Consider the following 20,409-nt stretch of genomic DNA (forward strand, 5'->3'; position numbering starts at 1 on the left):
AAGTCACCAAAGCCCTTTGTAAGAATTCAGTTGCCTCTCAGGCAAAACTTAAATTTCCTTTCTCAGTCATCTGTGTCCAATACATTTAAACATTATAGCATCTTACAGTGCTCTGTTCTGCTGAGTGATACAGCATACTGAATTCTGATGTGCAACCATACACCTGGAATTAGAATCAGTACTGAATAGGAAAAAACCTTTCATACAAGTGAAACGTTATGCTAGTAAATATGTAAAAAGAGCAAAAAAACCCTTTTTTGAAAAATTAAATATGCCACAAACAAATGACAGATTTAGCAAACTCTCTTTATTTACATTGGAATACATGTACACATATATTCTGTATATGTACATATGGATTTAAATATATATACATATATGATTTCCACATACTCTACAATACATACTTTATAGTTTAGATAGTTTATAGAGATGGGCAAAACTACATGGCAATAAAATCATGGCTTACTACTAAGATACAAAAGCACCAAATATTGAATGCATAGAATATAGTAATAAATGCTAGCATATATACAGCTAAATCTAAGACACCCTATACAGAACACAAAACAGAACATTATGTAGGTATCAGTAGCAGTAAAGTAAAAACTGAAACCCATCTGAAACTCATTAAGACAAAAACAGATTAAACATTTTCTTGAACAAAGGATTTTTCAGCATGAGGCTTTGCAATAAGTAAGAAAAGAGAAATCGAGTGAGTGACAGCCTTTCTAATGACATGTTGGTCAAGAAGCACCGCCACTTTAGCAAAATGTATTAGCTTCACGTACCTTTCTGGCAGTGCTCATCAGTTTGTATGTAACAAACAGCTCTCTCCTTGCCAGTCAATCCCCTTTCAAACCTTGGCAAAGAGCAGTGACATCAGTCACTTAAACTGTGACATCAGAAAAGAGGAACATGAGCTGGCTTCTTTTTATGCACACATCTTGGTAATCAGCAACATTGTTAAAAGTAATAACAAAAAAACAAACCTATGTCATTTTTCCTTGATCCTGAGCAGTTGGAGTTGATTTTGCCATTGACTGCAGGGGGAGTAGTATCAGTTCCTACATAATCAGCATATAGTGCAAGATTCTCTGGTGGTGTAAATTTATACCAGCTGAGGATGTAGACATATGTTGAAATGTGCTGTACTGATGGAGTTTGTAATCTTACATGAGGGGTAATATCTAGATTTTGTTGAGCTTTTCTTTTTCAGGGATTGTGATCTTCATATCTTTAAAGTTGCATCACTATACTACTAGTTTAACTAGGATTCATGAAAAGGCATGTTTTATTAGGGTATTAGTCTTATCTTTTCCATTTCCAGGAAGGTAATAAATCAAGATGTGCTGGACAGCAAGATGTTAAGGTAAATGCTTTTCTTTAAATGGAAACCACTCTCTGAAATTTATTCTGGGACCCATTGAACACGGACCACGTTTTCCAAGGAACACTTCTATTCTAATGCCACTGTAAAACTAGCACTGTTATAAATGTAAAAATCTGAGTATAAATCAAAACAACATTGACAACAATAGGGAGAAATATACACTAAACCTGTGCACTTAGTGGATCTAACAGACTAAGGATGAGCAATGTTTGATTACATCATTGAATTTTCACTGGTTAAGAATTTGAAGAAACTGCTCTTCCATTCCAGTGACTGTGCGTAACTGCCAAAACCCAGAGTTAGAAATTCAATTCTTAATTTTTTTTAAAACAGCATAAGCATTTTATTTCAATATTATGACTCAATTTATCAAATCCTATGTGTACAACAGTCCTGTTGACATCAGCTGAAGAGTTGTTGAAATTGAGTTTTGTATGTGGATAGCTTGCAGGCCTGGCCTAGCTGTCTGTCTTTTGTTGTTTGTTGTTTGTTTTGTTAGCACCTACAGCGTGCAAGGTGCAACATACCAACTAAAAGACCTTTTTATATCTGCTATCTTAATCAGCCCTTAAACCTGCTTCGATTCAAGATCAGTGTTGAGCACATGCATTATCTTGTTCCTCCTTGTCACATGTTGCTAATGTCTGATATTTCCCTTATTATTAACAACAAAGCTAGAATTGTGTTAGATGAAAATGATTGTTACATAAACAGGTTGAATATCTATGAAACAGCACAAACAACTACAATTTTTGTTAAGACATATTTAACCTGATAGGGGAGCACTGTCTTTTGAGGAAGATTAAAGGAAACTCATATTTATGACCAATGCCGGATTTCTACAGTTACTCAGAATATGAATTACATCAGCCAGAGGACAAGTAGGGCGTCTCACTATGGTAATTATAATCAGGGCAGACCTTTTGCACCAGTTTGTAATCTACACTGTAAAAAGCAATGTAAATGCAGATAACTTTAAATGGTTTGGAACACAACCAAGAAACATGGCTTTGTGTCTGCTCTTGGTAGCAGATCTTTGAAGGATCAAAATTGCACAAGGCAGTTTTCTTAGCCCGATCTGTTTTTTCATACTCAATTCGGCAGTTGAAGGACTTGGATTCCTTGGTCTCCAGTGTTGACTGAGGAGATGATTCAAATTCCACCACCTTGGAAGGTGGCACCAGACTTACAGAAACATTTCCCAGTCCTGTTGAGTTATGTCGGAAATAAACACTGAAGGTTCCATTGCCATGATCAACAATTTTCCCTGTTATGAGGAGGTTTAGTTTTACAGTTTTGATGTTGGAATGGAAGTCACCCCACCCAAACATTTTCTTGAATTTCCCAGTTTTTACTATCGGTCTGCGCTTAGTCCGTGCAAGAGATTCTTGAACTTCAGTGATGTTGGCTAACCAATCCCAAAAGTTTTCTATGCTGTCTGAGTATGACATCTGGCCATGTTTCAACACTGTAGATGGCTTAACAAATAGTCGTAAAGGATTGATGATCCTGGAATTAACAACATTGTTGACCAATGTCTCTGCAGCATCTTTGTCTTCCCAATCCAGCACTTCTGCAGCATGGACTATTTGTTTAGTGTCACAAAATATCTGTTTCAAAAGAGAAAAAGTGAAAATGAAAACGTGAAGATAATGGGGAGGTTTTTAATATTAATTAGGGTCCTAGCCTTTACATGTGGTCCCATTCAAAAGGACTAGTCTCATGATTAATTACCATTGTTATGAATAAGAGTTTCCAGGACTGGAATTTACAGGGAAAAGATTATTGTATGTGTTTGTTTGTTTCTATGGCTAAAGGGATTAGTTTCTTAAAGGAAGAATGAAATGGTGAAGCAGAATTTGCTACCATTTGCACTTAGAACAGCCTCCTAGCTAATCTGTGCCTATTATCTCTTCCCCACCTTTCCCTTCAGATCCTGTTCTCTGAAGACTGTTTATATGTCTATATAGAACTTTTCTTTTAGTTGTGCTGTACCTGTTAATGCCTTCCATGTTGGTTCTGGATCTAGTATCTTATTTTGTGCAAAACATCACATAACGTTAGCACTAGATTCACGAAAGACTTGGGTATCTAGGTTCCATTTAGCTATCTAATCCCTGAATGAGGCCAAGTGATTCACAAAACCCACACTGCTACTGCTGACCTCACTCAAGGCACCTACATTTCTGCCTCTGTGCATGCATGGTGCTGCCTCACTCTTGGCTTCTGGATGCTGTGGCCTAAAGTGATGTACAAAGCAGAAGATGTGTGTTCCTCTGCTTAACTTACCAGCAGGGCTCAATCCAGTAAATATACTTAAACCTTGCCTACCAGATCGAAGTGAGCTCACACAAAACAGTTGGGTATGAAGGAGGAGGGCCACATCTTCCATAACTGTTAGGCCAGTGGCTATGGTACTCATCTGGGATGTGGGAGACATCCCCTTCACTTAAGGGGGAGGAGGGATTTCAGCAAGGGATCTGAGAGTTAGGGCTCAAAAAAGACATAAGCACATTAATAGAGGATAGGTCCAGCAATGGCTATGATATAAACTCATCAGGGATAATAGTGTATCTATCCTCAGTTTTAACAGAAGCTGGGAATGGGCAACTGGAGATAGATCTCTTGATGATTACGTGTCCTGTTCATTCCCTCTGAGACATCCGGCATTTGTCACTATTGGAAGACAGGATGCTGGGTAGATCAACCTTTGGTCTAACCCAGTAAGGCCATTGTCATGTTGTATCTTTGCATAGGGTATAGACTATGGGGTATTTTGATGTAGGGCTTCCTCAGTCTCTCCTGTTGAAACTGTTCAGTATACATAGATAAATTAAAAAAAATTATTGGAGTATGGGTGCTGGATTCTGTCTCTCCCTGGTATGTGCTCTAGCAATCAGTCTACAGAACCATTCTGAGGTCTGTTTGAGAGTGTGCTCAAGCTTTCTCTCTCTGGCCCATTGCTTCCTCCATATTTATCCATGGTGCCACAGCTTCAACAGGAAAGACTAATGGCTTTTCTGCATGGTGGGGGAATGTATCTATGGAGGGGTGGAGTATGATATCTTAATGTGTAGGGCATAGCTTGGTCTGTGTAAACCCTACTGGTGTGCTTCAGGGTAGTGCTGTTTAAAATAGTGCTATATTAAAGTGCATGAGGAAATCACTAGTGGGCACGTTGGTGAGCTTCAGAAATCAGACTCCCCCAGACAATGCAATATCACATATGTAGACAAACCCAGGGGAGTGCTACCAGAATGTTCCAGAGCCCAAAGGGCTAGGACTCTGGCCTGAGGGCTGGTAAATCCTTGTTCAAATCCCTCACGGAGAGGGTGACATAGATGGGCAGTCTCCCACATCCTACGTGAACACTGTAATCCTGGGGATAAAAGTGCTGAGAGATGTTCTCCACACTGCTGCTGCCTGCAAAAATGACATTGGGGGTCTACCTCCAAGAAACAATTTGCAGCTGAGAGCACCAGGCAGAGGGAAGCACCTCCCTCTATCCTGAATTTAGATACCAAGTTCCCTGCAGGGACATACCCCTCAGTTTGGATCCCCTTGTGCTGGCTTTTGTGAATCTCATTCTGAGGTATTTCTTTCTCGTTCACTGTATAGGAATTGCAGGTGAAGAACTCAGGCTTTGTGAATCTCCTTGATGTGAGATGGATGAAATATGGTGGGTGTGGGTGTGAGATGAATAGTAGGGGTACACCTTTTTCTGGACATCCCAGTTATTCAGTTAACTAAATTGCCTGTAAAGGTTAAATCCAGAGACAGTGGGTCCTAGAGAGTCTCCAGGAAATGTTTGCAGGGAGCCAGGAGAGCCAATGATAAGTGTGAGTATTTGAATTGAAAAGCAGGACCTCCCTACTGCAGTCTTTGGGTATGTCTAGACTACATCCCTCTGTTGCCAGAGGGATGTAAATTAGACGCACCAAAATTGCTAATGAAACGGGGATTTAAATATCCCACGCTTCATTAGAATAAAAATGGCTGCCGCTTTTTGCCGACGTGGCACTTTGCCGGCAACAAGCGGCAGTTTAGACAGGGATCGGTCAACAAGGAAAGCCTTTTCCGATCGATCCCTTATGCCTCATGCAACAAGGTTTACAGGATCGGTCGGAAAAGGCTTTCCTTGTCGACCGATCCCCATCTAGACTGCCGCTTGTTGCCGGCAAAGTGCCATGTTGACAAAAAGCGGTGGCCATTTTTAATCTAATGGAGCACGGGATATTTAAATCCCTGTTTCATTAGCAATTTTGGTGTGTCTAATTTACATCCCTCTGGTCACAGAGGGATGTAGTCTAGACATACCTTTTGTGTGTGCCAGAGCAAGAGTTGGAAATCTAAGTCAAGCCAGGAGCAAGGCATGGAATTTCCAGTGATATCCATGCCTAAGAACTTTAGAACAACAGATTTGTAAATAGAACAGGGAATATTTAGTCAGATGTGATCAGGTTATTTTCTTTATTTTGGCATTTGCTGAACTCCTATGGGCTGAGCCTCCCTCCCCCATACATTGTAATTTTTAAACTGAATCCCAGGGAAGCAATTATCTGTGTTTGTAATCTGCCTTTTTTCAGTTGCTCTGTGACACCTACCAAACAAATATGCTTTACCAAGGATGCCTTCTTTATAAACAAAACAAAATCACCTTTTTTAAAGACAATGATCTGATTTCTGTGTCCTACAAGGCAGGAGGTTCTGTGTGCACATGCCCGACACTGAGAGATCGGCTATTAAGAAATTACAGTTTGTTTTCAAGCTCTCTCCAGAGGGTACGTTAAAGTACCCCACAGGAAGAAATTTCCAAGCGCGTCTTCCTGGGTTCTCAAACGGGTTTTTGCATTTGAGTGGAAGCAGCAATACCAATCAAAGGCCAGGAAATCTGTGACCTTGGGGAGATCTTAAGCAGAAGCCTTTAGTAGCAGGGTATTTTCAAGTCTCTTGTGGGCCTCCATCTTCTGCACTCGAAGTGCCAGAGTGGGGAACCGCCTCGACATGTGATTCCTCAGAATAGCTTAGATCATTCATGAATATAGAAATCTTTGTTATTTTTGTATAAATCGGGCAAGGCCTCAGTATAAATTAGAATAGACAAAAATGTTATTCTTTAGTGATACTGTGTAAGCATGCCATGTCTTTAGCACTTATCAGGATCCAGTTTCTTGAATATATAATTAAATCCACAGTCCTCAATATTTCTCCCCTCTCCTTGCAAAACACAAAAAACTAAAAGGCCTTTGTCTATATTATGTTCTCTTTACAAGCACTCGTGTTTTCTACTAAGACAACTCTAAAATAGCATCTGAACTTAGTTACTTTTTATCTTTTTATAATGTAAAGATTGAGATGGATCTCAATCAGAACCCTCAGTTGAATATTAAAGTAGGTTCAGGATATGAATCTGCACCTACATCAAATGTATAGTGGACTCCCTTGCTGCGTAATATATGAACTCAGAACTTGCCATCTTTGAAATCTATATCTAAAGTCAGCAGCCAGGCCCCATCTCTACTTAAAAAATGAATAAGCGTTCTTCTTTAAGGCTCCAGCTCAGACAGGAGAAAAAAGCAAGATTACTCATAGGCAGAGACCTCGTATGTCAAGTTTCTGCCTCTGGACTAATTTTTTATGGCTGAGTTACCAACTCATAAAAATAGGGGATTCTAAGAGAAACAATGACATGCTTATCTATAGCAGCATGGAAAGGACGGCATTAATGATATTATGGAAATGTGTCAATGTGATGAAAGGGCCTGGGTGAAGAAGTGGCATGGTTATGTATGGCTCTTTACCTTGCAAGCAAAGTTTCAAAAGGCTCAAATGCAGCACAATGGTTTTGAGAACAGAATTTTCCCAACACAGCTTGCCATAACCACGGCTAAGAAAATAACTATAGGCTGCCTCATTACTGAAACACTGTATTGCTTGGAATGGATCCACAATTTTCTCCCTGCCCTCAAACCAAAACCTGCCATGAAGCCGTTCTGAAAAATGAAGGCAGATAGCTATTCTGCTGCATCTACCCATTCTAACTGGAGCCCTAAAGTAGCAATGTTGAAATACCATGGTGCTAGCTGTTAAACCCACATTTCCTGCCTTCCTGGAAAGAGGACAGCTTCCAGAAACTCCTCCCTGGGCCTGCTCTGAGCAAGGTTAGATGATGCCCTGGTTAAAATGCTGGTTGCCAGTCTGCATTTATGCCCCTACTTTTGCCAACATTAATGGCAGCTACACTGGTCAGAGCAATGGAGGAAAGTAAGAAAGAAAGCACAGAATAGAAATTGATGTGGTTGGTATTAACATGTTTTGTGTCTATGTTTAAAAAGTGAGGGTAATATGGAAGCTTATCGCATTTTGCACAGGCTTGTTTTTCTCTGCTTTATTCAAAACTTTTTTTCCCCACTTTATTTTGGAATATCTATCTGTGCCTTTGTTGTGTGTTCTCCCAGTTCACTTTGTAGTAAGAAAGCCCAGAGGGGTTGTCTAACACACTGCTGGTGATACTCTGTAAATCTCATGAAAGTGCTCTATCTCACAATGAGACAGTATAAGGCTGCTGACTGCATTGTCGCAGGAGTCACTTCTACAGCATGATGAGTGTGGATTGCATGATTGTGATATGAAAAATGTATCTGTATAGACCCAACTCAGCTTTGTGCTGTGACAGTTAAATGTGTCACAAATTAGCGACAAAAACAACTTTTTTTGCAGCATCAGTGGAACTTTAGAAGGTAAGTGATCACTAATCAAGGTAGTGGGATTATAACACTGTCTTGTGTTAAATCAGTAATATCAAATCACATTACATAAGATCCTACAGCATATCAACTCCCCCAGATGGTATTCACATAAGATATTCAGAGATGTTCGTGTAGCAAAAGCGACAGAGATGACTACATCTGACAATTTTCTGTCTATTTTGCACAATATCCAAAAAGGAGATTATACAAATCATTGAGCTATAGGAATGAATATTCTGGTGTCAGGTATGGCTTACTCAGGGGGAAGAGGAAGAAATAAACATTGCTGAAAGTGGTCAATAAAGCCCTAAAGAATGGACTCCACTCCTACTGTTAGCTTGTCTCACTAATTCCATTGAGAAAGCGAAGCGGGGAGTTGAAAGGTGCAGTGCTTGAAAGGCGAGTACTACACTGGCTCTTACTCGGGAAATGCTTTGTTTTGAAAATGTTTATTTAAAAATGTTGCTAACAAAGAACAACTTGACTTAGGACTTAGCAGGGCAATGCACAGTGCAAACACCACAGGCACCTGTGAGCAGGAATATGGTGAGATTGTTAGAAACCTCTATGCCTTTATTTTATTTGTGCAGATTCTTTTATTTAAAAGTCAAAAGGTTTTTACAACATAGGTGAACTGAATTCTCAAAGGCTTCATTTTCCTCTATACATAGCAAAGACTCCTTATTTGATGGCAGCTTTTTGTTATTAGTGAGCACAGCCCAGTACCTTTTGTAAAGCTGTTTATTCACTTTGGTTAGCAATTTACAGGAAATTAAAAAATGGCATTAAAAGAATGCTGGAAAACTGACTTCCTCAGCATCTTACCCTTTCCCCTGTAGTGAAGAGCATTGTTTGAATAGTTGAAAACCCTTGTTTATTGAAAAGTTAACTTGTTCCATTCCTTTTGCAAAAGGTCTCTTGTTGTACTTGCTTTTGCTCATTCCCTTAAAGCCACAGAGTCATAGATTTTTGAGGCCAGAAAGGACAATCAGCTTATTCTAGTCTGACCTGTGTTACACAGACCATACAATTCACTGTTCCCTCTCTTTTAAGCCCATATGTTTGTTTAACTACAGCATTGTCTCCGGAAAAGCTGCTTGTCTAGATCTGAAAATATCAAGAGATGGAAAATCCACTACTACTTCTTGGTAGTTTGTTCCATATGTGATTTATTTCTAATTTGAATTTGTGTGTCTTTAACTTCTAGTCATTGATTTCCACTATATCAGGCTTTCTACACTGGATTGAAGATTCCTTTTCTATGTGCTATTTTCTCCCCATGAAAGTATATTCCACATGCCTTCTAGGTGTGGTATACGGGTACATCTAGTAGCATGGAGACCACTTACAGAGAGAATGAGTCTGCCCTACAGCCTTTTTTACTAACCAGCTGGCTTTTAGCATGTGGTAAATACTCATGGACATAGCTCCAGAGGTACCAGGTTGGAGTCTGCCCACAGATAACCATGGTCTATCAATGTTACACCCTTACACACTTAGGGTATGTCTACACTACAAAGTTAATTCGAACTAACAGACATTAGTTCAAATTAACTTTGATAGGCGCTACACACACAAACCGCTAGTTCGAACTTAATTAGTTGGAATTAAGGGTTGTGTAGCCACTTAATTCGAACTAGTGGGAGGCTAGCCCTCCCCAGCTTGCCCTGGTGGCCACTCTGGGCACCACCAGGGAAACTTGTCTGCCCCCCTCCTGGCCCCAGAGCCCTTAAAGGGGCACGGTCTGGCTACTGTGCCCGTGCCAGGTGCAAGCCTGCCAGCACCCAGCCAGCAGACCCTGCACCTGGCACGGCACGAGCCAGCCACCCGCTGCCACCCAGCCCTCCACCTTTTCCCGGGACCAGGCTGGCGGCTCCCAGGAGCCTGCCCGGGGCCACAGGAGGCAGGCGCCCACCTGGTCTAGGGCGGAGATCGTGGACCTCATCCAGGTTTGGGGGGAAGCCTCCAACATCCACAACCTCCGCACTAGGCACAGGAAAGTGGCCGTCTAGGGCAGGATAGCTGCCAGCCTGGCCACCCAGGAGCAGGTTTGCATGAAAAGCAAGGTGGTCCAGTGAGACCCCCGACCCTGAGCCATGAACTTAGAACATAAGAACATAAGAATGGCCGTACTGGGTCAGACCAAAGGTCCATTTAGCCCAGTAGCCTGTCTGCCGACAGCGGCCATCCGTAGGGACCCTGGAGGGGATGGACCGAAACAATGACCAAGCCATTTGTCTCGTGCCATCTATCTCCAGCTTTCCACAAACAGAGGCCAGGGACACCATTTCTACCCCCTGGCTAATAGCACTTCATGGACCCAACCTCCATGACTTTATCTCACTTCTCTTTAAATTCTGTTCTAGTTCTAGCTTTCACAGCCTCCTGCAGCAAGGAGTTCCACAGGTTGACTATTTGCTTTGTGAAGAAGAACTTTCTGTTATTAGTTTGAAGCCTGCTACCCATTCATTTCCTTTGGTGTCCTCTAGTCCTTCTATTATGGGAACTAATGAAGAACTTTTCTTTATGCACCCTCTCCACACCAGTCATGCTTTTATAGACCTCAATCATATCCCCCCTCGGTCTCCTCTTTTCTAAGCTGAGAAGTCCCAGTCTCTTTAGCCTCTTTTCATATGGGTCCTGTTCCAAACCCCTGATCATTTTAGTTGCCCTCCTCTCTCCCACCCTCTCTCTTTCCCTCTCCCACCTCCTTTTCCCAGTCTCCCCGAGTTTTGTTCAATAAAGAGAGTTTCTATTTTTGAACACACGTGTCCTTTATTTTGTACATCAGGAAGGGGGGCTAGGGAAGGGTAAGTGGAAGGGGGTGAGGGAGGAATGGAGTACGAGCCCCCGATGGGGAGGACTGGGGTGGCTCTGCGGGCTCCTCGGGGTGGAAGCTCTCCTGCAGCCCCCCGGTTGACTCCCCAAGGATGGCAGCCTGCAGCAAGTGCAGCCGGGCTGATGGCCAAGTGCTGTGATGTGCCGAGTGTGGGCACTCAGGGCACTCCAAGCCAGGAATGCTTTGGTGTCCCTCATCGAGTTAGACAAGCGAGCGGGGAACCCCTGAGAACTGTCTGTCCGGGGTGGGGGATCGGGTCCCTTTAAGCACAGCCCTCGGCTAGCCTGAGACAGCAGCTCCATGCTGAAATTCCTAATCTGATGCCCTGCCAGCACTGCTTCCGGCCATCCTTAACCTCTGTTCAGGGTCCACTCAGTGTGGACATGCTAGTTCGAATTAGCAAAACGCTAATTCGAACTAGTTTTTAAGTCTGGATGTGCTAATTCGAATTAGCTTAGTTTGAATTAACTAATTTGAACTAAGTTAGTTCGAATTAGCGATGTAGTGTAGACATACCCTTAGACCCTTACACATCACAATCAAGTTTACTTGAGTAGAGACATGGGATAAAATTCTGACACCATTCAAGTGAATGGGGGTTTTGACACTGACTTTAGCAGAGCTAATTATATAAGTGCTTAATCTCACTTATACAGCTCCCCATGAAGCTCAACCCTGACTCATGGTTCCCCCTCCCCAGGCTTTGTCTGAGAAAGAAGGTGGTATTGAAGAATACCTTAGTTTGGGTGAGTTTAAAGCAGATTCCATATTTTGGACATTGGTCCTATTTATATTTGTATATCATTTGTTTGGTACATGCTCCCAGCCACCAGATCTTCTGCTATGGATGACATTTTAAAATAGCCTACGGGTTGGACCTCCCTGGTCTGGCACTCTTGGGACCTGACTGGTCCCAGATGAGGGGTTTTCCTGGACCAGAGGAGGTCATTTTTGGCCCCCTGCGGCCCCATCATATTTCCTGGCTTTCCTGGCAGCCCATCTGGGTCACATGCACCGGACTGCCCACCCCCAACAGTGCATCAGGACTCTTTGATCCTGGAGCCCAGACCATGGATGTTACTAGACCAGAGAGTCCCAGTTTATGGAGGTGCAACCTATATTAAATAAACAGAAGATACTAAGAATATGTATCCTGGTAAGGGCATAATTGTGCTATTTCTGGGATTTTATTCCAAGCTCTCAGTCAGCCTTGTGATATTGTGTTTATAGATGATCAGTGTCAGAGGTACCAACTTCATCCTTTCTGGGAGTCATTTTAAGTCTCTCAGAAATTGGTGCAGATGAGCTAGGGGTAAAGGGCAAATACTGAGAAAAAGAAAATGGTTCTGCAACTTTGTCCCATCCAACAGTGATGCTGCTGTGATTTTTCTAGCCCATCACTGGGCTAGTGGAGGTGCTTAGAGACCATAGGTAGTTCTCAGTCTCTTCCAGAAGATACACTCTTATCACAGCTCCACTCACCTAGGAGCTAGTCTGGAAGTAGCTCCTAACAGGCTCAGGACTTGAATACATTTGAAATGCTACAGCAACACCACTGTGGTTGCACCTCTGGAAGACGTGTAGGCGCTACTTAGGCTATGACTATACTAAAGACTTTACAGCAGCACAGCTGTCCTGCTGCAGCTGCACCATGGTAAAATCTCCTTTGTACCTGCACTATGCTGGTAGGAGAGCTCTCTCCTACTTGCATAATTAAATCCCTCCCCCCCCCCCCCCATAACAGGCAGTAGCTGTGTTGGCAGGAAATGCTCTCCTGCCAACATAGCACTGGTCACACTGATGCTTTTGTTGGTGTAACTTTTTTTCACAATCCCTGAGTGACATGGTCCAGCTGAATGAATTTAGGTTCCAAATTCTGTACTAATACCATGGTTTTATCTGGAAAAATATATATTCATGTCCACATTATAACTTCTTATGGTACTTCTCTAGCTTCTTCATGCTAATTTCAATAAATCTGTAGTCTTTTATATCATGTATTGCAATAATAATGCAAAAACTGGCACTGGTGGAACAAAAACCTGGGTCTGTAAAGGGGGAAAAGAAAAATTGCTCTGCATTATCTGTTTGAACATTCAATGATTTCAACACATTTATCAAATTTTAAATAATTTATGCCTTGACAGGGCTTATCAATTTTGCAAAGCACACACATTAGCTAGATACAATGATATCATATTAGCTTTTTCAGCATCTTACACTTTAGCTTGGCAAGATTAATAAAAACTCAGACCTTCATCAATTAAATGGAAAAATATAAAATTTTATTCCATTGCAGCCTTTTCTGTAGGAAAATGATGACAGATTCTAATAATTCATCATAACAAGCTGAGCTTGAACTTTACTGATAATTACATGCGTTTCTCCCAAAGGCAGAGGCTGTGATGGGTTTTATGGTAGCAGATGTGATTGCTGTCAGGAATGCTGTAAGGAATTTAGGAATTAAGCATCATCTTCTTTTAACCAGACTATACAGAAGAGCCATATTTGAAGCTGTCTAGCTATAGAAATGTTTTTCAGGATTTGTAGTGCACCCATAAGCTTTCATCATGATGAAGACTATTTAATTCCAGGGGCATTAATGGCTGGGAATGAAGGCCCTGATTCAGCAAAGCACTTAAGTCAAGTTCATGACCATCCCTACTCTGCAAAGCATGTGAATATGTATTACATGCTTTTATGAATCAAGACCTAAACCGTTGAACATGTCCAGTGACTGAGTGAACTCAATAACAGCTCTTCTGTGTAGTCCAGTTTAAAAAATGCTACTTAAGGAGAGATTTAGCACTTTACTAAATGTGACCCATAAAATGCATAACTGATGCATAAAGGCAGTGGTCTCCAACCTTTTTACACCCAAGATCACTTTTTAAATGTCAGGGCAAGCCAAGATCTACCCCATCCCTTCCCCAGGATCCCACCCCTTTCTTGAGGCCCCGCCCTCTCTGTTGCTACCCTCTCCATCACTTGCTGTCCCCAGCCCTTACTCACTCTCACTGGGTTGAGCCAGGATGTGTGGGCTCTGGGGTGGGAATGAGGGATTTGGGTGTGGCAAGGGGTGAGAGGTGCAAGCTCTGGGAGGGAATTTGGGTGCAGAAGCAGGTGGAGAATGGGCTGCTGGCTCAGGGAGAGGGTTCCAGGCTGGAGAGTGTTGGGGTCAGGTGGAGTGTTTGGGTGTTAGCAAACCACAAGCTTGTGGATATGAGGGTGCAGGAGTTCAGGCTGGGGTGTATGGGAGCTCAGGGCAGGGGGGTTGGGAGTATGATGGGCTCAGGATGCAAATTTGCAGTGTGTGGATGGTGCAGTAGTGTCGTGGCAGAAGACTGGGGATGTGAGAGGCTCAGGACGGAGTTTCAGTGTATGATAGACTCAGGGTTGGGGTTTGTGTGGGGATGCAGGGGTGTTATGATGCGGTGGCCATCTGGAGGCTTGGCCCCAATTGGGGGCTTGTTGGCCAGGCTTCATCTAATATATAAAGGAGAATGTTTGTATGTTTGTGCTCTAATAACTTGGACATTATAAGACCTACTGCAACCAAACTTTCCATGGGATAAGCTGTCCTCCAGGAGAAGGTTTTAAGGTACCGTGGGAGGGAAGAGATGAGAGACCGACTCCTCTCCCCGGGTCTGCATGGAGCTTGGCAGTGCGAGGAGAAGCAGCTTCCCTGCCATTGCTGGAAGCATATGGAGGCCCCTCTTCAATACTGCGATTGGCTCAGGGCCCAGCGGCCGACCAACAGGTAGGCGGGTTGCTGCTGGGGCTCGCTCTAGGTGGAGGGGGCGGGGCTGGTGTTACCGCTCAGCTGCCACTTTGAAAAAATGTCTGGAAGGAGGCGCATCGGGGACCCGGAGGTGAGAGCGGGGGGGGGGGGGGGGAAGGAAGCCAATGGGGGGATAGGGCAGGATTGTAGTCGGGGGGGGGGGGGTCCTGGAGGCTGGTCTGGGGGGGGCTGTACCATTGGGGGAGAGTGGGGAGTAGTGCGGGATTGGGGGGTTGGATCATTGGGGGGCAGGCTGGTCCGGGGGGGCTGGACCATTGGGAGCAAGAGGGGGGAGGGCAGGATTGGGGGTCTGGACCATTGGGGGGTATGTGTAGGGGGGAGGGAAAGATTTGGGGAGGCTGGATCACTGGGGTGTGGACTGCTCCAGGGGGGCTGGACCATTGGGAGTGAGTGGGGGGAGGGCAGGATTGCAGAGGGATGAAGGAAGTGGGGCTGTGGACAATCCTGCAGGGAGTGAGTGAGAAATGAAGCCCATGGTGGGGTGGAGGGTCTCCTTTGAGGGGCACTGGCCCAAAGGGCAGCACTGGATGATGCTGGGTGGGTGAGAAATTAATCCAAGGCTGGGGGGGGGGATCCCTCAAATCTGGACACTGGTCCTGGGTTTGATACTGAATGATTGGGGGGGGGGGGGAGAGATGCAGTCCATAGGAGGTGCAGCTGGTCAAGGGGGTGGTGCTGGAGGAGGGGCTATAGAGGTGCCAGCAGGCTCAGGTAGTTGACTCATAGTTGCATCAAAAAAGGGGGGAGAAGAGTTTGAGGTGTCACCTTGAAATCTCTCCGATTCAGTTGGGCCAGCCCCATTGATTGAGGCATCCCTATACTCAGCTCTTGGATGAGAATTTGTAGACCCATCATGCCTATCCCCTACCAAAAAACCATTAGCTTCTACAAGGATAATTTAGCAAAAATACCATCTGATAGGAAGCAAAACTTTTCACTATTGAAAAGGGGCCTCCATATGCTTCCAGCAATGGTGGCGAAACAAGCCATGGTGATTTGGGGGCTCTCCCTTCCACTGGAGCTTTTAATGGCTCCAAGACACATCACATGGGAAGAAAACAGAGGCATAGTTTCTACTGTGACTTTTGTATCTAAGTTTGCCAAGTCTAATAGCTCTGATTCTCAACATTGAAATGCCTCTTTTTTGAGTCAGAGATTTTGCTTTATGCAGTAGTAGAAAAACATGGGGGTCTGCCCTAATGGCCAGATGTCAGGCACTGGCAGCTGTGGTGTGGCTGGAGGCTGTCAGGACCAGCTTCTGTTTTTCTAAATTTTATTCCTCCGGTTTCCCGGGCAACACTGGGTAAGTCCAGCTAGTTTTTAAATAAAATATTATGTCCAACACAAACGTTTCAGCATCGTCTTTATTTATGGGAGGGGCGGGGAGCCTGTTTTGGGTCAGGAGTCACTGACCCATAGAAAAATCAGTCGGGGCCACACAAGTGAGATGCAAAAGAACTACCCCTCCAATCCCCCGTCACCAAGCCTCACTGATGTGGCCCCAACTGAGACACCTCCCTCCCCTGGCACCCCAGCCGCATGTGGGGAAGGTAGGTAGGATAGAGGTAAAAGGCCTCAGGCAGATTAATTTGTCTGGGTTTACATGGTTAGTGGAATTTGTGGGCCCTTCTACACTCTGAGGTGGGGCCAAAAATGAGGGTTCCAGTGAGTGGGATAGGGATGGAGTGCAGAATCTGGGTGGAAAATAGGGTACAGGAGCAAGCTGGGGGTAGATGTCTGGCTAGGAGGGAGAGGGCAGGAGCAGGGTGCTGGTGAGTGTCTGGCTAGGAGGCAGGGGCAGAATGCTGGTGGGTGTCTGGCCATGAGGCAGAGGCAAGGTGCTGGTGGTCTCTGGGTAGGATGCTGGATTGGGTCTGGCAGGGGGCAGAAGAAGTGTGCTGGTGGGGGCTGGGGCAGGGAGGAGGTGGGGTCCTGGGAAGGAGCAGGGTGCTGGTGGGGGTTTGGGCAGGAGGCAGGGTGCAGGTGGAGGCTGTGGCAGGTGGGGCCCTGGTCAGGAGCAGGGTAATGTATCATGTCTGGCCTGGGGGCAGGGTGCTGGTGGGGGTTTGGGCAGGAGGCAGGGTGCTATTGGGGGCAAGGGCAGGGTGCTATTGGGGACCAGGGCAGGGTGCTGGAAGTGTCTGGGCAGGGTGCAGTATGGGACCTGGCCAGGGACAGGAGCAGGGTGCAGGTGGGGGCTGGGGCTAAGGCAGGTTGCTAGTGGGGCCTTGAGCAGGGTGTAGGTGGGAGTCTGGCCAGAGGGCAAGGTGCTGGTGGGGGCTGAGGTAGGGGGCAGGTTGCTGGTGGGGCACTGGGCAGGATACTTGTAGAGGTCTGGGCAGTGGGGTAGGGAGGCAGGGTATTTGGGGTCTGGGTAGGAGAGGCAGGGTACTCATGGAGGTCTGGGCAGAGGGAGGGGAGCTTTCCTGGTACTCTGAATGGCGAATAAGGTTTGGTTCTGTGGCCAGGACAAGTACTGAAGTTTCACTGAGCACCCTCATTCACTGCGTCCACCTTTCAGCATTTTTTTGCGCACTATACCAGTCTTTATAATTGCATATGTAGTTGTTTCAGGCTCTCCTGCTTAGACAAACTCAGATGTACTGCTCAGTAGCTATTATTCCCCATTTAGCCAGACCTGTCCTAGATCTGACCAAAAAAATGTGAGCCACAGCCACTTATTTTCTGCCACTCTGTTTGGGTATGTCTACACTACAAAGTTAATTCGAACTAACACACGTTAGTTCGAATTAACTTTGGGTATGTCTACACTACCCCCCTAGTTCAAACTAGGGGGGGTATGTAGTCATACGAAGTTGCAAATGAAGCCCGGGATTTGACTTTCCCGGGCTTCATTTGCATGAAGCTGGTCGGCGCCATTTTTAAATGCCGGCTAGTTCGGACTGCGTGCCGCGCAGCTACACGCGGCACGAACTAGCTAGTTTGAATTAGGCTTCCTATCCGAACTAGCTGTACGCCTCGTGGAAATTCAAATCCCGGGCTTCATTTGCAACTCTGTATGACTACATTACCCCCCCTAGTTCGAACTAGGGGGGTAGTGTAGACATACCCTTTGATAGGTGCTACACATGCAAACCGCTAGTTTGAAATTAATTCGAACTAGCGGTGCACTTAATTCGAACTAGGTAAACCTCATTCCAGGAGGACTAACACCTAGTTTGAATTAACTAGTTCGAATTAAGGGCTGTGTAGCCACTTAATTCGAACTAGCGGGAGGCTAGCCCTCCCCAGCTTGCCCTGGTGGCCACTCTGGCCAACACCAGGGAAACTCTTCTGCCCCCCTCCCGGCCCCAGAGCCCTTAAAGGGGCACGGGCTGGCTACGGTGCCCGTGCCAGGTGCAAGCCTGCTAGCACACAGCCAGCAGACCCTGCACCTGGCACGGCACGAGCCAGCCACCCGCTGCCACCCAGCCCTCCGCCTCTTCCCGGGACCAGGCTGGCGGCTCCCGGTAGCCTACACAGGTCCACAAGAGGCAGGCGCCCGCCTGGTCTAGTGCAGACATCGTGGACCTCATCCATGACCTCCACACTAGGGACAGGAAAGTGGCCATCTAGGGCAGGATAGCTGCCAGCCTGGCCACCCAGGACCAGGTGTGCATAAAAATCAGGGTGGTCCACTGAGACCCCCGGCCCTGAGCTTAGAATGGCCGTACTGGGTCAGACCAAAGGTCCATCTAGTCCAGTAGCCAGTCTGCCGACAGCGGCCAACCCTAGGGACCCTGGAGGGGATGGACCAAAGACAGTGACCAAGCCATTTGTCTCGTGCCATCCCTCTCCAGCCTTCCACAAACTTTGGGCAGGGACACCACTCCTACCCCCTGGCTAATACCACTCCATGGACCCAACCTCCATGACTTTATCTCACTTCTCTTTAAACTCTGTTCTAGTTCTAGCCTTCACAGCCTCCTTCATCAAGGAGTTCCACAGGTTGACTATTTGCTTTGTGAAGAAGAACTTTCTGTTATTAGTTTGAAGCCTGCTACCCATTCATTTCCTTTGGTGTCCTCTAGTCCTTCTATTATGGGAACTAATGAAGAACTTTTCTTTATGCACCCTCTCCACACAGCTCGTGCTTTTATAGACCTCTATCATATCTCCCCTCAGTCTCCTCTTTTCTAAGCTGAAAAGTCCCAGTCTCTTTAGCCTCTCTTCATATGGGACCTGTTCCAAACCCCTGATCATTTTAGCTGCCCTCCCCTCTCCCACCCTCTCTCTTTCCCTCTCCCACTTCCTTTTCCCAGTTTCCCCGAGTTTTGTTCAATAAAGAGAGTTTCTATTTTTGAACACACGTGTCCTTTATTTTGTACATCAGGAAGGGGGGTTAGGGAGGGGTAAGTGGAAGAGGGTGAGGGAGGAATGGGGTACGAGCACCCAATGGGGAGGACTGGGGTGGGTCTGCGGGCTCCTCGGGGTAGAAGCTCTCCTGCAGCCTCCCGATTGACACCCCCCCCGGATGGCAGCCTGCGGCAAGTGCAGCCGGGCTGATGGCCGAGTGCTGTGATGTGCTGAGTGTGGGCATTCAGGGTACTCCAAGCCAGGACTGCTTTGCAAGCAGGGAAACCCGTGAAAACTGTCTGTCCGGGGTGGGGGGTCGGGTCCCTTTTAGCACAGCCCTCGGCTAGCCTGAGACAGGAGCTCCACACTCTAAGTCCTACTCTGATGCCCTGCCGGCACTGCTTCCGGCCATCCTTAACCTCGGTTCAGGGTCCACTCAGTGTGGACATGCTAGTTCGAATTAGCAAAACGCTAATTCGAACTAGTTTTTAAGTCTGGATGCGCTAATTTGAATTAGCTTAGTTCGAATTAACGAATTCGAACTAAGTTAGTTCGAATTAGCGCTGTAGTGTAGACATACCCTTTCCTAGTATCTTACCATTCATAGTGAGAGAAGGTTTTCACTGTAAAAAGCAAAACATCTGTTTTGAATGGGGGAATGTAGGTTAGCATTAAAATGGGGGTCAAATACACAATTTTTAATGTCAGGGTTAGGCCCTATATTTGCTAGAATTAGACTAAAGAGAAAAGAATTGTGGTTAAAACTATGGATAACAGAAAGACTCAAGGGGTGCATCTAGACTGGCAAAATCTTGCCACCTGTCTACACTGGCCGCGAGTATTTGCTCAAGAACACTGACTTTGTACTGTACAAAATCAGTGGTTCTTGCACAAATACTCCGACGCTCCCACTCAGGGATAAGCCCTCTTACACAAGTGGGCCAGTGTAGACAGCCAAGTTAATTTCTTGTGCAAGAAAGCCTGATATCTAAAATGGCCATCAGACCTTGCTTGCACAAGACAGCGTCTACACTGGCACTGATGCTTTTGCGCAAAAGCAAATCTTTTGCGCAAAGGCACATGCCAGTATAGATACTCTCTTGCGCAAATACTTTTAACGGAAAAACTTTTACATTAAAAGTATTTGTGCAAAATCATGCCAGTCTAGATGCAGCCAAGTAGTACTAAAGACCCTCCCTCTTTACTTTGGTTAGCAGAGCAATCTGAGTTTTGTTTTGCATTTGTCCATTTGAAGTAATTATTTCTCAGTGGAAATGCAAAAATCCCACAAAAATTGCTGCCACAATGTCAACCATGCTAACGGGTGAAA

At 45.3% G+C, this 20,409-nt stretch overlaps 1 protein-coding gene across 1 annotated transcript in view; it reads right to left on the minus strand.

Annotated features, from left to right (window-relative positions):
- Positions 1-292: 292 nt before the first annotated feature.
- The window catches only part of NXPH2 (neurexophilin 2), a 77,100-nt gene continuing 56,983 nt past the window's right edge, over positions 293-20,409 (minus strand). The window contains exon 2 of the mRNA XM_006117039.4: positions 293-3,003. Coding sequence (XP_006117101.1) covers positions 2,260-3,003 — 744 coding nt within the window. The 3' untranslated portion in view covers positions 293-2,259. The remainder of the gene's footprint in view (positions 3,004-20,409) is intronic.

Source organism: Pelodiscus sinensis, chromosome 7, assembly GCF_049634645.1.
Source record: "Pelodiscus sinensis isolate JC-2024 chromosome 7, ASM4963464v1, whole genome shotgun sequence".
Classification (NCBI taxonomy): Eukaryota; Metazoa; Chordata; order Testudines; family Trionychidae; genus Pelodiscus; species Pelodiscus sinensis.